Below are 12795 nucleotides of genomic sequence, written 5' to 3'. Positions count from 1 at the left end.
GATATTGCAGAGCAGAGACCAGCTATCTATGCTGTGTGCTGTCTGAATTTCTGACCCACAGAATCCAGGAAAATAACATTGTTGTTTTAAGCCACTATGTTTTAGGATACTTTGTTACATAGTCATAGTAACGGTGACCAAGTCATGCAAACCATTACTGTGAAATTGTGAATGAATACTTGAGGCTAATATTTAGCTTTGAGGGCAGTCAACAGTCAATGTGTTTATAATTGTTTTAAAGTCTTATGTAAATGAGATACTACTACCTACCCGTTGCCATCGAGTAGATTCCAACTCATAGCGACCCTCTAGGACAGAGCAGAACTGCCCCCTAGGGTTTCCAAGGAGCAGCTGGTGGATTCGAACTGCTGACCTTTTGATTAGCAGCCGAGTTGTTAACCTCTGCACCACCAGGGCTCTGTAAATGGGGTAACAGATGTGAATATTCCTAATATCATGCCTGAAAAATAAATGACAAAAATTCATTATTATTCCAAAAAGAAATGTTATGTATATATTTGTAGTTGATTTTCAATATTCATGATAGTTATGTACTATAAAGTCACTACAAACATTGAATAAGTGAATATTGAGCCACTGCTCCTGGAAAAATAAGGCATTATTTTCCTGTGAACCTCTGGTCACAATATTTTTTATCACATGGTAAGTACAAACCTTGTTTTATGTGTGTTTCTGTTTAAACACACTGTATTTAATATGTTTCTTACAAATAATTAATTGTATGCAGTATTCCTTCATAATAAAACACTAGTTGAGAAGGTTTTTTTTTAACATTTTTCCGATCCTGGGTAACCTGACTGCAAATTTCTCTGGTTTTCAGTTTCACAATGCTATCTACTATGCCTTTTTTTTTTTTTTTAATCTGTCATCATCTCGTGAATCCATAAATTTAGACGCTTTTCCATCTTTTCCACTTTTAGAACTTTCTGCGGCTGCTTCAAATACGGATAGGTGAATTTCCTCTTCCTTTTTTTTGGATGTACAGTATTGTTGATTCATTAACATCGAACTCATGGCCCACAGCATTATAACTCATGCTCACATGAAGCTTATGTAGCACATGTGTTTTCTCTGTAAGGCACATCACAGCCTTCTTATGCTGAGGAACCCTAGACAGCACTTCACATTACACATGGGGCCATTTCAAACAGGAAATCATCAAAAAAAAAAAGAAAACATGGCATATAAATAGACTGCAAAAGGACACTTGTTTACAGTATGAGAGCTGAAACAAGAAGGCAGAGTGTCACCTTGTTCAGTATCAGCTAGGAGGATGCTTTTAGGAAACATAGGAAAAATATATATTATATATACGTAAATATGTGTGTGTATTCAGAATTTATAAAAATTAAAATTTAGGTAAGCTTAATGCATCACTTCATTTTGGTGAGGATTAACTCTTCATTCTATGCACTGAGATGTGATCAATCATCTCTACTTCATGCGTTAAAAGAAAAAAAAAAGATACTAGACTGGTACAACTCTGCATACAGATTCCAATGATATGCCAGGTCCAGGACTCAATGGTTATTAAGGCCCCTTTAATGCTAATAGAGATATTAACAGTAAAAACTAAAAACCAAACCCGTTGCCGTCGAGTTAATTCTAACTCATAGTGACCCTATAGGGCAGATTAGAACTGCCCCATAGAGTTTCCAAGGAGCCCCTGGTGGATTCAAACTGCTGACCTTTTGGTTAGCAGCCACAGCTGTTAACCCCAAGCCACCAGAGTTTCCATATTAACAACAGCTACCATTTAATCAGTATTATTTGACAAATACTGTGCAAAGGACTCTCTAGATATCTTAGTTAATCCTGCAAACAGTCCTCTAAATAAGTTATTACTTTACTCACTTTCTACAGGTGAGAAAGCTAGTACTCAAAAATGTTCCCAGCAAGAAAATACTGGATTTAGGATTATATGATAGTTCACTCTCATTTTCTCTGTTTTATTAAAAAAAAAAAAAAAAAAAAAAACCAGAGCCGTTGCTATTGAGTTGATTCCAACTTATACAGACCCTTTAGTTTTATGAAGTACTCTAAAAATACAATAAAACCACATGTGAGGATTACATAGTGATATGGCTACTCATAGACAAAATAAACCTGTAGTTCTCTAAGTCTGTTTTTATTTCTATGTGTGTAAGTACTTTTTGAGTTACAACTACTGATCTTCTTCGAGAACAGCATTGCTATTACAACTGTACAGTTCTAATATCCACCCAATCCATAAATTTTCTATATTTATAGACTTGTAATTTAAAAATATATACATGGAAAAACATACAGTACATACAAACCAAATGCAAATAAAAATCATTGAAAAAATCTTAGAAATTCTTTAAGCAGGTTATGTAGATCCTATTAAAAATGATTCTTCTATGTACAATACATAATCTTTAAAAATACTAACCCCAGAAACAAAAACTCTTTGGTTCAGCAAAAGGGTACTAAATGTGGAAATTCAATTTGTTAAGGATGCACCTTCTTGGGTTAGGCCTCAAGTACCTGGCTTAGCTTTGCAGGAAGCATATAGCTGACTTTCTCTGAATGTTAAAAGCATGGGTGGGGAGTGGGTAGATGGTGCTTTTCACACAGAACATTATCATATGAAAATATAGCCAGAAGTTTGAATACTGGAGGAACCCAGACATAATTTTTACTCTGCAAGATTCAAAAGCTGTAAGATAAAACGATCAGTCTCTTCTTGTCCAGAGCAAAAGAGAAAGAGAAAGAAGTAAAATAAAGATTCAGAGGAGAAACATGTCTACAGAGCTAACAGGCTACATGAACCATGGCTTCATCTAGCCTGAGATAAGAACTAGATGGTGCCTGGCTACCACTACCAACCATTGAGATCAGGGCCAGAATAGATGGATCCTGATAGTAGGGGAGAAAAATGTGGAACAGAACCAAATTCTTAAATAGTCTAGACTTACTGGACCAGTTGAGACTAGAGGACTCCCCAAAGTCTATCACCCTGAGATACTCGATAAACCCTGAACTGAAACTACCCCCTGAGGTCACCTTTTAGATAAATAACAGATTGGCTTACAAAATAAAACTCTCACCAGTGAGTACTTGACATCCTTAAAAAATCATCTATATGAGACCAAATGGTGAACAAGTACTCTAAGGAAAGATGAAAGATGAAAGGGTAAGGAGGCAGGGAAACCAAAGTACCAGAAATAAAACATCCAGAATGGAATTAATGAGAATGTGGACACACTGTCAAAAATGTAACCAACATTACTGAACAATTTGTGCAGTAATTATTAAATGGAAATCTGATTTGCTGTGCAAATTTTGACTGAAAACACAATAAAGTATTACTAATTAAAAAAAGAAAGATATAGAGAAAACTCTGCCTCCCATCCATTTTGGAAGGGAAGTGGAGGAGATGATCATGGTCAATACATATTTAAAAAAAAAAAAAAATCCACTAGTAAAGTTCTTAGGCACTGGCTCCCAGTGCTGTTGAAATTACCCTATCTTTATTCTGGAAGATTGCAAGGAGGAGACAGGAGGAAGGTAGATACTAGATGACCCTTTTACTTCCTATGATTTCTCCAGAGTTCTCCAGCGGCTTGCCTATCTTAGCAATCTAGAATTATAAACACAGTCATGACCCAAATGTCTTAAAAAAGAGTTCTTAACTCAGCAGTGATTATAGTGCATCAACATTCACCAATGAGGTTTTCATTAAAAATTAACTGTGGTTATTCTATACTCTTTTGGTTTATTAATAACAACAATCACAGAATTGGGAAAATACCTCAGGGTTTCAAAGAGTCAGCAAGTTTGCCTCTTAGAATTCATTCTTCTCTGTATTTAAGGGGAAGGAAAAGCTTTCCTAATTTGTTCCTCTATGTGTTGTATTTTGTTTTGGAAAGCTTTAGTATATAAGTTAAAATCTTTCCAAAGTCCCATCATTTAACTACACATCATAACCACCTTTAACAAAGTTTTCGAAAAGTCTTTGAGGTATCACAGATGGTCATAGGAGAATGAAAAAGCATTTTTTCCCTAAATTCCCCAATAGCATATAATCACCTGGTTGAAATAATTAACTCATTTACTTTAGAAACAGGTAGCACCTTCCCCAGGTGTCTGGGGATAGGATGACACGAGTATATTTCTAGGCTGAATGCAGGTGAAGGTCAAGAGTCTCTATTTATTGCCAAGATTTCAGCAAGCCACCATTTTAAAATGCCATAATGCTTACTTGGAGATTTGAGAGCTGGGGAAACCTTCCAAAATTCACCCTTAATCTTCTTTCTATGTACATGACTTAGTTGCTCAACAGCGAGACCTTTTTAAACCTTATTAGGTCGCAAAGGAGAGGAGTATGACTGAGATGGAGCAATAGAATGCAGAGAAAACTATGCCTCTTCAACAAAAATAGTTATGACCGTGAGGAGGGGAATGGAATAGCGATCAACATTTGAGAAAAACAAAAAATTGAACACATGAATAATTAACAACATCTAGATGGGACATTATAACTCAGAACTACCCTCAACTCATGGACAGGAATTTATTTTCCCCTAATGGTCTTCCAAAAGCTACTGTAATACTCCAAAGAGAGAAATAATCAGAGTTGGATTATTGATCCATATAGTCCTCTTCCATAGTGAATATGCAGTAATCATCTTTGCTTCCGTCAGAAGTCTTTATCCCAGCCTGACAGCTCATCTGGAGGCACTCCCTTTTCGGGGGGATACTTGTCAAAGTAGCTGTGATCTGTGGGTCCACTGAGCTAATAAACAGAAAGGATTAAAACAAAGGTGAGGATAATGTTGACTAAGCATGCTATTACGTATGGGTAATGCTTTTTCTATCTGAACACTGATTTTATATTGCACTCACTTGTAAGTTAAATACAAAGAAATGATGACTGATCATCATACTTGAGTCATAGTCTCAGCCTCATGAGATCTCCCTTTCAGAACCAAATGAATTTGGTCATTGTATTGCATTCCATAGGAGCTACCTGGCATGAGAAGATATTTTCTAAAGAAAAGGGACAGAAATGATGTTTTTCTTTATTTTCAAATCGAGAAACTTTTTTTAAAAGTGAATATTTAAAAAAAAAAAAATTGCCAGAGTTGTTCTTCTATTTTATAAAAGTTTCTCACCAAGCTTGAATCTTTATAGTTCATTGCACCATATAAATCCTCCAGAATGCCAAACAAAGGGACAATTCAAAATATTAGTGACCCTGCTGAAAGTGAAATGACTCAAGTATCTGATTATTTTGCAAATTAGGCGGTTTCCAATTCTTTGCCTTCAAATAAATTTAAGTAGGATGTAATTGAAATGTTAGCAGGTAGATCATTAAAAATATTATTTATGATAGAACACAACATAATGTTTTTTGTAGGGGAGATAAATGAGCAGGAGTTCAAAGTGACATCATTATAACAAAACCCTTCCACTCCCATTTACTTATGTAATAGTGCTTTTAACACTTGCATCTATAATAATAATAACAATAACAATAATAATAATAGGAATAGAATTGATGCTGAATCTAATCTCATTCTTTTAATAAGTGATATTTATCCACGGGTACATTAAATGATTTCTTTTCAAACAAATTTTAATAACCACCTTTAAAAATTCATCATATATTTGTCATTTCATAGGGCATGCTAGAAATGTAATTATAACTGAATCTAGAAGGAACATTTGTGTTGTCACAGAATTTCTATTGTCACAATAATTTTTAAATTTTCAATACTCAATCTAAAAGCACTTAAATGATGATCAATAAAAGACTGACAAGCATTAAAGTATTTTACATTAGGATGGAAAGCTGAGTGGAAATAGAAGTTCAGGGAGAAAAAGGAATGATGCAATATTTCTGCCTGTAGTTCTTAAATGGCTGATGAGTACCAAATCTCAGTGGTGTTTAGATTATACTGGGTATATTTAAAGGAGTGAAGTAACAGTGATGTTTTATTTTAAATGTCAACGTTTAGAACATATTAGAAATTGCATTCTCCCAAATCATTTAAACTTACAATAAAAAAAATTCAGATGGCACTCTAAAAATGTGCAAAGGATGAGACAGATCTTCAAAATGCACATTAGCATCCAGTTGGTAGGGTGCTGACCTAGATCATTTCTGAGTCATCTTCCACCCAAGTTAGCAGATGTTCTGCTCTCTCTAGAGCTGCGCTATCCAATAGGATAGTCAATAGCAACATGTGGTGACAGAGCACTTGAAATTTGCCTGGTCTAAATGGAGATGTGCTTAAGTGTAAAATACACTTAGTATTTCAAAGAATTATTGTGAAAAAATGAATGTAAAATTGTCTCATTAAGATTTTTATATTGATCTCATGTCAAAATGATAATATGTATGGATATATTATGTTAAATTAAAATTAATTTAATCTGTCTCTTTTAGCCATTTTTAATTAGTTACTAGAAAATTTAAAATGGTTTGCATTAAATTTATATATGGTTTGCATTATATTTCTGGAGCCATCTGTAAGCCTGACCAACACTGACTACTTTGGGACTTAGGTGGCATCTACGTGTATTTGGTTCCTGTGAGCTAATATTTATTAAACAGGCAATACTATTTAGTCCCTACAATCACAACTACTATGAAATTTTCACTTAATTAAAAAAAACTATTTAAAAAAAAACTAAAATTTGTTTAAAAACACTTAAAATATGTTTTAACAATAACAAAAAATTCCTAGGAAAAACATCAATAGAGTAGTGTAGTAGATACCATACCTCTCTTTTTAAAGGTGACGGAAGGTTCCGTGCTTTCAGTCCCTCCCAGTTAAAACCATTTAGCCACCTAAGAAATAAGAAAAGTACAGAGGAAAATTATTTGCCTAATACATTATTAGCATGTCAATTTATCTGTCAAGATGATTTTGTTGCCTGCTCTATGCCTAAATCAGTGAAGCTGAAAGAAGCCAGAGGAAAACACAAAACCATGCTGGTTGTCTATTCTTACATTAAATTCATGCCCACTAACCTCAAGTGAGCACTTAATGCCACTCAGCAATTGTACTAGATTTCCCTGGTACACTAATTCTCACACTCCCATAGATTCGTCATTAATACTTTGTCTTCTCTCCCCAACTTCCAATACCTCCTTCCCATCCTTACTCTCAACTTATGTATGACCTTGCTTCCTATTTCACTGAGAACACTGAAACAAAAAAGAGAACTTCCACCAGATCCCACCAGCATATCTACCCTCCTGCTTACATCTGAAGGAACTCTGGTGGCACAGTGGTTAAGTGCTCCACTGCTAACTGAAAGTCAGCTGTGCCATTCCAGCGGCTGTCTGCTTCCATAAAGATTACAGCCTTGAAAGCCCTATGGGGCAGTTCTACTCTGCCCTACAGGGTCACTGTTAGTAGGAATCAACTCAATAGCAATGGGTTTACCTACATCTGTGCTTTACCTTCTCTCTCATACCATGAAATAACTGTCGTTGCTTCTAGCTAAGGTCAACTCCTCTACTGCGTATTTGATCCTATCAGTTCTTGCCTATTCAAAGATGTGATCCAGCAAGTCTCCCTGCTCCCACTCCTGAATCTTCAATAATATCCTTTTCTATTGGATCAAGGCCGTTCAAAAAAAAAAAAAAACCAAACCCGTTGCTGTCAAGTTGATTCTGACTCATAGTGACCCTATAAGGACAGAGTAGAAATGTCCCATAGTGTTTCCAAGGAGCAGCTGGCAGATTCGAACTGGCAACTTTTTGATTAGAAGCTGAGCTCTTAACCACTGCACCACCACGGCTCCTCAATGACATTAGTATACAAATATTATTATTTTTTGCAACAACAAAACACCTTCCCTTGATCTGAGTTCCCCTCCAACTCTCACTTCATTTCTCACCTTTCCACTACGGGAGAACTCCTTGATTAGAATTATCTAATCACTATCTACCCATTCTTTCCTGACCACACTACAATCAGGTTTCAACCTCTCCACTCCATTGAATCTTCTCAATTCTCAGTTTTCATCTTACTTGACCTATTAGCAGCATTTGTCACAGTTTATCCCTCACTTCCTGCAAAAGGTTCTTCACTTGGCTTCCAGGATGCCCTATTGTCCTGGCTTTCCTCATACCTTTCTGGGTGCTCCTTCTTCTTCTGTACTACTGCTATTTCTTTATGAAGTTGGAGTACTACAGGGTTCAGTCCATGGACTTCTTTTTCTACTACTCTCATTTCCTAGTTAATCTAATTTAGTCTCATGGCTTTAAATAGCATTTAGACACTGAATACTGGAGGCAGGGCCAAGATGGTAGAGTAGTCAGACACTTCCTGTGGTCCCCCTTACAACAAAGGCCCAGAAAAACAAGTGAATCTATTATATATGACAATCTAGGAGCCCTGAACATCAAAGACAAAGTTGAGGAATCAGACTGAGCGGCAGGGGGAGGGAAAGACAGTTCACAAGCAGCGAGGAGTTGCCAGACCTGACCTGGCCAGGTCCAGCACCCTGCAGGCAGAACTGGCCAGCGTGCAAGGGGTGAGGCAAGCAATGGTGCTCAGGATGCATCTTCCATGTCGGGAGAGACCAAGAGGCGGAGGGTCTGCTCAGTCCTCCAGAACCAGTGAGAAATGGCGCTCAGTTGGTGAAAGATAAGTACAAGCATCTAAGCTACTGTGCAGATCAAAAAAAAAAACTCTTTTGGGAAGTACCTCTCTCCCATTTGCCTGCCCCTTCCCACTCTGCTCCAGGCCCCAATCCAGCTTCAGTGATTGCTGAACCCCCCAGGCCTGAAGTAGGACCCCTTGCATTCCCTGAGCCATTCTCCCGGTTTTGGAGAGGGAATACATTAACAAGCAGTAAAAAATAATCTGCCAGCTCCCCTAAGCCAGGAACTCAGGGCAGGCACAGCCCCTTTGCCTAGGCACAGGCATAAGGGGTTCATGGACTTCGACTGCCTTTCACCCCTGCATAGACCTGTGTCGGCCCATTTCAACAGCATAGGCCCTAATTAGCACAGTACAACAGGGTATATGCCTAAAGCCTATTTTCATCTGTATCAGTTATAAGCGACAGTGGAAAATTCATGACATTTGACACCACCCTGCCCATTAAGCAGGGTCCTTACCTACCCACATCAGAGGCCTGAGGACTGGTGGCTTCACTCACTCCACTGAGCTACCTGTGACAGGGGTCCAAGAATAAGTGGTAACTCCCAGTCCTTACAACCGACAGCACTGGGTGCCCATAATCCAGATGCAAAACCCACCTACCTATGCACTTTAGGGAACAGGGACATGTCTTCCATCCAGACATTCAGGGGCAGCAGTCAGTCCCCTGCCTTGATCAGCACATGACCCCCTACTGCAGCCAGATACCTGTGCCTACTCCAATCACCCCTGCTCATCTAGGACTGTAGGTGAAAGCCTGCACCGCACACTCGGTGACCAACAATCTGGACACCTGAGCTGAATCCATACAAGAAAAGTAAACAGACTCCTGGGCTCACATACTGAGTAACAGCTCTAGCCACATGGAGACAGGACGTGAGAGCTTCAAAGACGCCAAAAATCAAACTAGCTCACATGACCAGCCTATTTGGGTATATCAAAACAAAACAAACAAACAAAAAACAAGAAGCTAGGACACAGTAAGCAAACATAAAATAATAAATATAATAACTTATTGATGGCTCGGAGACAACAGTCAACGTCAAATCACATAAAGAGGCAGATCACGATGGCTTCAGCAAACCACCAAAACAAAGAATCAAGAAACCTTCTAGAGGAAGAGAACTTCTTGGGACTACTGGAGGTAGAATTCAAAAGATTAATATACAGAACTCTTCAAGACATCAGGAAGGAGATCATGTGAAAGGCAGAACAAGCCAAGGAACATACAGACGAAGCAATAGAGGAACTTAAGAAGGTTACACGAGAGCTTAATGATAAATTTAACAGGCTGTAAGAATCCATAGAAAGCCAGCAAACAGAAATCCAAAAGATTAACAATAAAATTTCAGAATTAGACAAGTCAATAGAAAGTCATAGGAGCAAAACTGAGGCAAGGGAAGTCAGAATTACTGACATTGAAGATAAAGCACTTGACACCAACTTATTTGGGGAAAAATCAGATAAAATTAAAAAAAAAAAAAAACGAAGAAGAAACCCCAAGAATTACATGGGAATCTATCAAGAGGAATAACCTATGAGTGACTGGAATACCAGAACAGGGGGTGGATAACAGAAAATACAGAGAGAATTGCTGAAGATTCGTTGGCAGAAAACTTCCCTGATATCATGAAAGATGAGAAGATATCTATCCAAGAAGCTCGTCAAACCACACATAAGATAGATCCCAAAAGAAAGTCACCAAGACATATTTTAATCAAACTTGTCAAAACCAAAGATACAGAGAGAATTTTAAGAGTGGCTAGGGAGAAACGAAAAGTCATCTACAAAGGACAGTCAATAAGACTAAACTCTGACTACTCAGCAGAAACTATGCAGGCAAGAAGGCAATGGGATGACATACATAAAGCCTTAAAGGAAAAAAAATGCCAGTCAAGAATTATATATCCAGCAAAATTGTCTCTCAAATATTATGCCAAAATTAGGGCATTTTTAGATAAGCAGAAGTTTAGGGAATTTGTAAAAACCAAACCAAAATTACAAGAAATACTAAAGGGAGTCCTCTGGTTAGAAAATCAGTAACATCAAATAACAACTGAAGACTAGAACACAGGACAGAGCAACCAGATATCCACCCAGATAGGGAAGTCACAAAAAATAAATCAAAGCTAAAACACTGAAAATAGGGAAACAGAGACATCAATATGTAAAAGATGACAACATTAAAACATAAAAAAGGGACTAAATAATGTAGTCATAGATCTTTCATATGGAGATGAAGTCAAAGCAATATAAACAAATAAAAGATTGGTTTAAACATAGAAAAACAGGGGTAAATATTAAGGTGACCACAAAAGAAACTAACAATCCTATACATCAAAATAAAAATCGAGAAAAATTTAAAGACTCAGCAAATACAAAATCAACAACAATGAAAAAGATGAAAAGAAAATACATAAAGAAAAACAACTCAGCACAGAAAATTAAGTGGAACAAAGAAACTGTGAGAAACACACAAAAAAAGACATCAAAATGACAGCACTAAACTCATACCTATCAATAATTACACTGAATGTAAATGGACTAAATGCACCAATAAAGAGACAGCGAGTGGCAGGATGGATACAAAAACACAATCCATCTGTATGCTGCCTACAAGAGGCACACCTTAGACTTAAAGACACAAAAAAATTAAAACTCAAAGGATGGAAAAAATATATCAAGCAAGCAACAATCAAAAAAGAGCAGGAGTGGCAATATTAATCTCTGACAAAATAGACTTTAAAGCAAAATCCACCACAAAGGTTAAGGAAGGACACTATACAATGATTAAAGGATCAATACACCGGGAGGAGATAACCATAATAAATATTTATGCACCCAATGACAAGGCTCCAAAATACATAGTCACTGATTACTCCCAAATTTCTATTTTCAGCCAAACCACCCCCCCTTGCTTTGTAAAGCAATACAAACTATATGTATATGTATGTATAAACCAAAATCCAAACCAAATCTGTTGCCATTGAGTCTATTCTGACTCATAGCAACCCTATAGGACAGTGGAGAACTGCCCCATAGGGTTTCCAAGGAACGGCTGGTGGAACTGCAGACACTTTGGTTAGCAGCCGAACACTTAACCACTGTGCCACCAGGGCTATATATATCTATATACACACACATATATATATATACATATAGCTCAGAGCCCTGGTGGTACAGTGGTTAAGCCCTTGGCTGCTAACCAAAAGGTCAGCTGTTTGAACCCACCAGCCTCTCTTTGGGAGAAACATGTGGCAGTTTGCTTCCACAAAGACTACAGCCTCGGAAACCCTGTGGGCAGTTCTACCCTGTCCTACAAGGTCTCTATGAGTCGGAATTGACTCAAAGGCAGTGGATTTGGGCTTTTTGGTTTATATATCTATACATACATATATAATTTATATATAAAGCTAATGTATGCAACTACTAGTCATCATCTCCCAACTGGATATCCTACAGGTATCTAAAAGGTATCAGGTAAACTGTTTCCACCAAACTTGTCTCAATTCTTTCCTCAACTTCTCCACTAGCTCAGACCAAAGATTCTGAGTCATCTTTTCTCTACCTCAGTTCATGAGAAATCCTGTCAGGGTGTAAGACACGATGTGAAGATATATCTACAAGCCTAGGAACATGAAGAGACATCTGCGCTACCTGAAGCTGGAAGGTATAAGAAAGAATCTTCCCCTAAGGGGACAGAGAGAACACTGCTGACACCCTGAATTTGGACTTCTATCCTCCAGAGCTGTGAGTCGATAAATTTCTGTTCCTAATTAAAGGCACTCACTTTGTGGTATTTTGTTATGGCAGCCCATATCTATATTTGAAATCTGATTCTCAATTTTTTTTTAATTACTACAACTTTTTAGAGATGTCTTCAGAATTAATGGTCTCTCTCTACTTTAAGAGAGATTTATTTAACCCAACTGTTGTAGTGATCTTTTATTTTTTTTTTTCTGTAATTGATTTTTACAATAGCCAGATTATGAAGAGTCCTTTGTAATATCCATTGGTGGGAGAGGGCGGGTGAATGTAGGAAATTTTGAATCTCAAACCATTAGCCTGTTTTAAATAAATCACATAATTCCACAATTTTTATTGTTTTAAAGGTTCAGAAAATCCA

At 37.2% G+C, this 12795-nt stretch overlaps 1 protein-coding gene across 4 annotated transcripts in view; it reads right to left on the bottom strand.

Annotated features, from left to right (window-relative positions):
• Positions 1-3003: 3003 nt before the first annotated feature.
• The window catches only part of PRKG2 (protein kinase cGMP-dependent 2), a 115436-nt gene continuing 105644 nt past the window's right edge, over positions 3004-12795 (bottom strand). For all 4 annotated transcript variants that reach the window (XM_004383107.2, XM_023737600.1, XM_004383106.2 and 1 more), the window contains 2 exons: positions 6775-6841; positions 3004-4780 (listed from right to left, as the gene is read on the bottom strand). In XM_004383107.2, coding sequence (XP_004383164.1) covers positions 4685-4780; positions 6775-6841 — 163 coding nt within the window. In that variant the 3' untranslated portion in view covers positions 3004-4684. The remainder of the gene's footprint in view (positions 4781-6774; positions 6842-12795) is intronic.

Source organism: Trichechus manatus, unplaced genomic scaffold, assembly GCF_000243295.1.
Source record: "Trichechus manatus latirostris isolate Lorelei unplaced genomic scaffold, TriManLat1.0 scaffold00105, whole genome shotgun sequence".
NCBI lineage: Eukaryota > Metazoa > Chordata > Mammalia > Sirenia > Trichechidae > Trichechus > Trichechus manatus.
The sequence above is the reverse complement of the archived record's forward strand: the minus strand, read 5'-3'. Positions and strand labels throughout refer to the sequence as shown.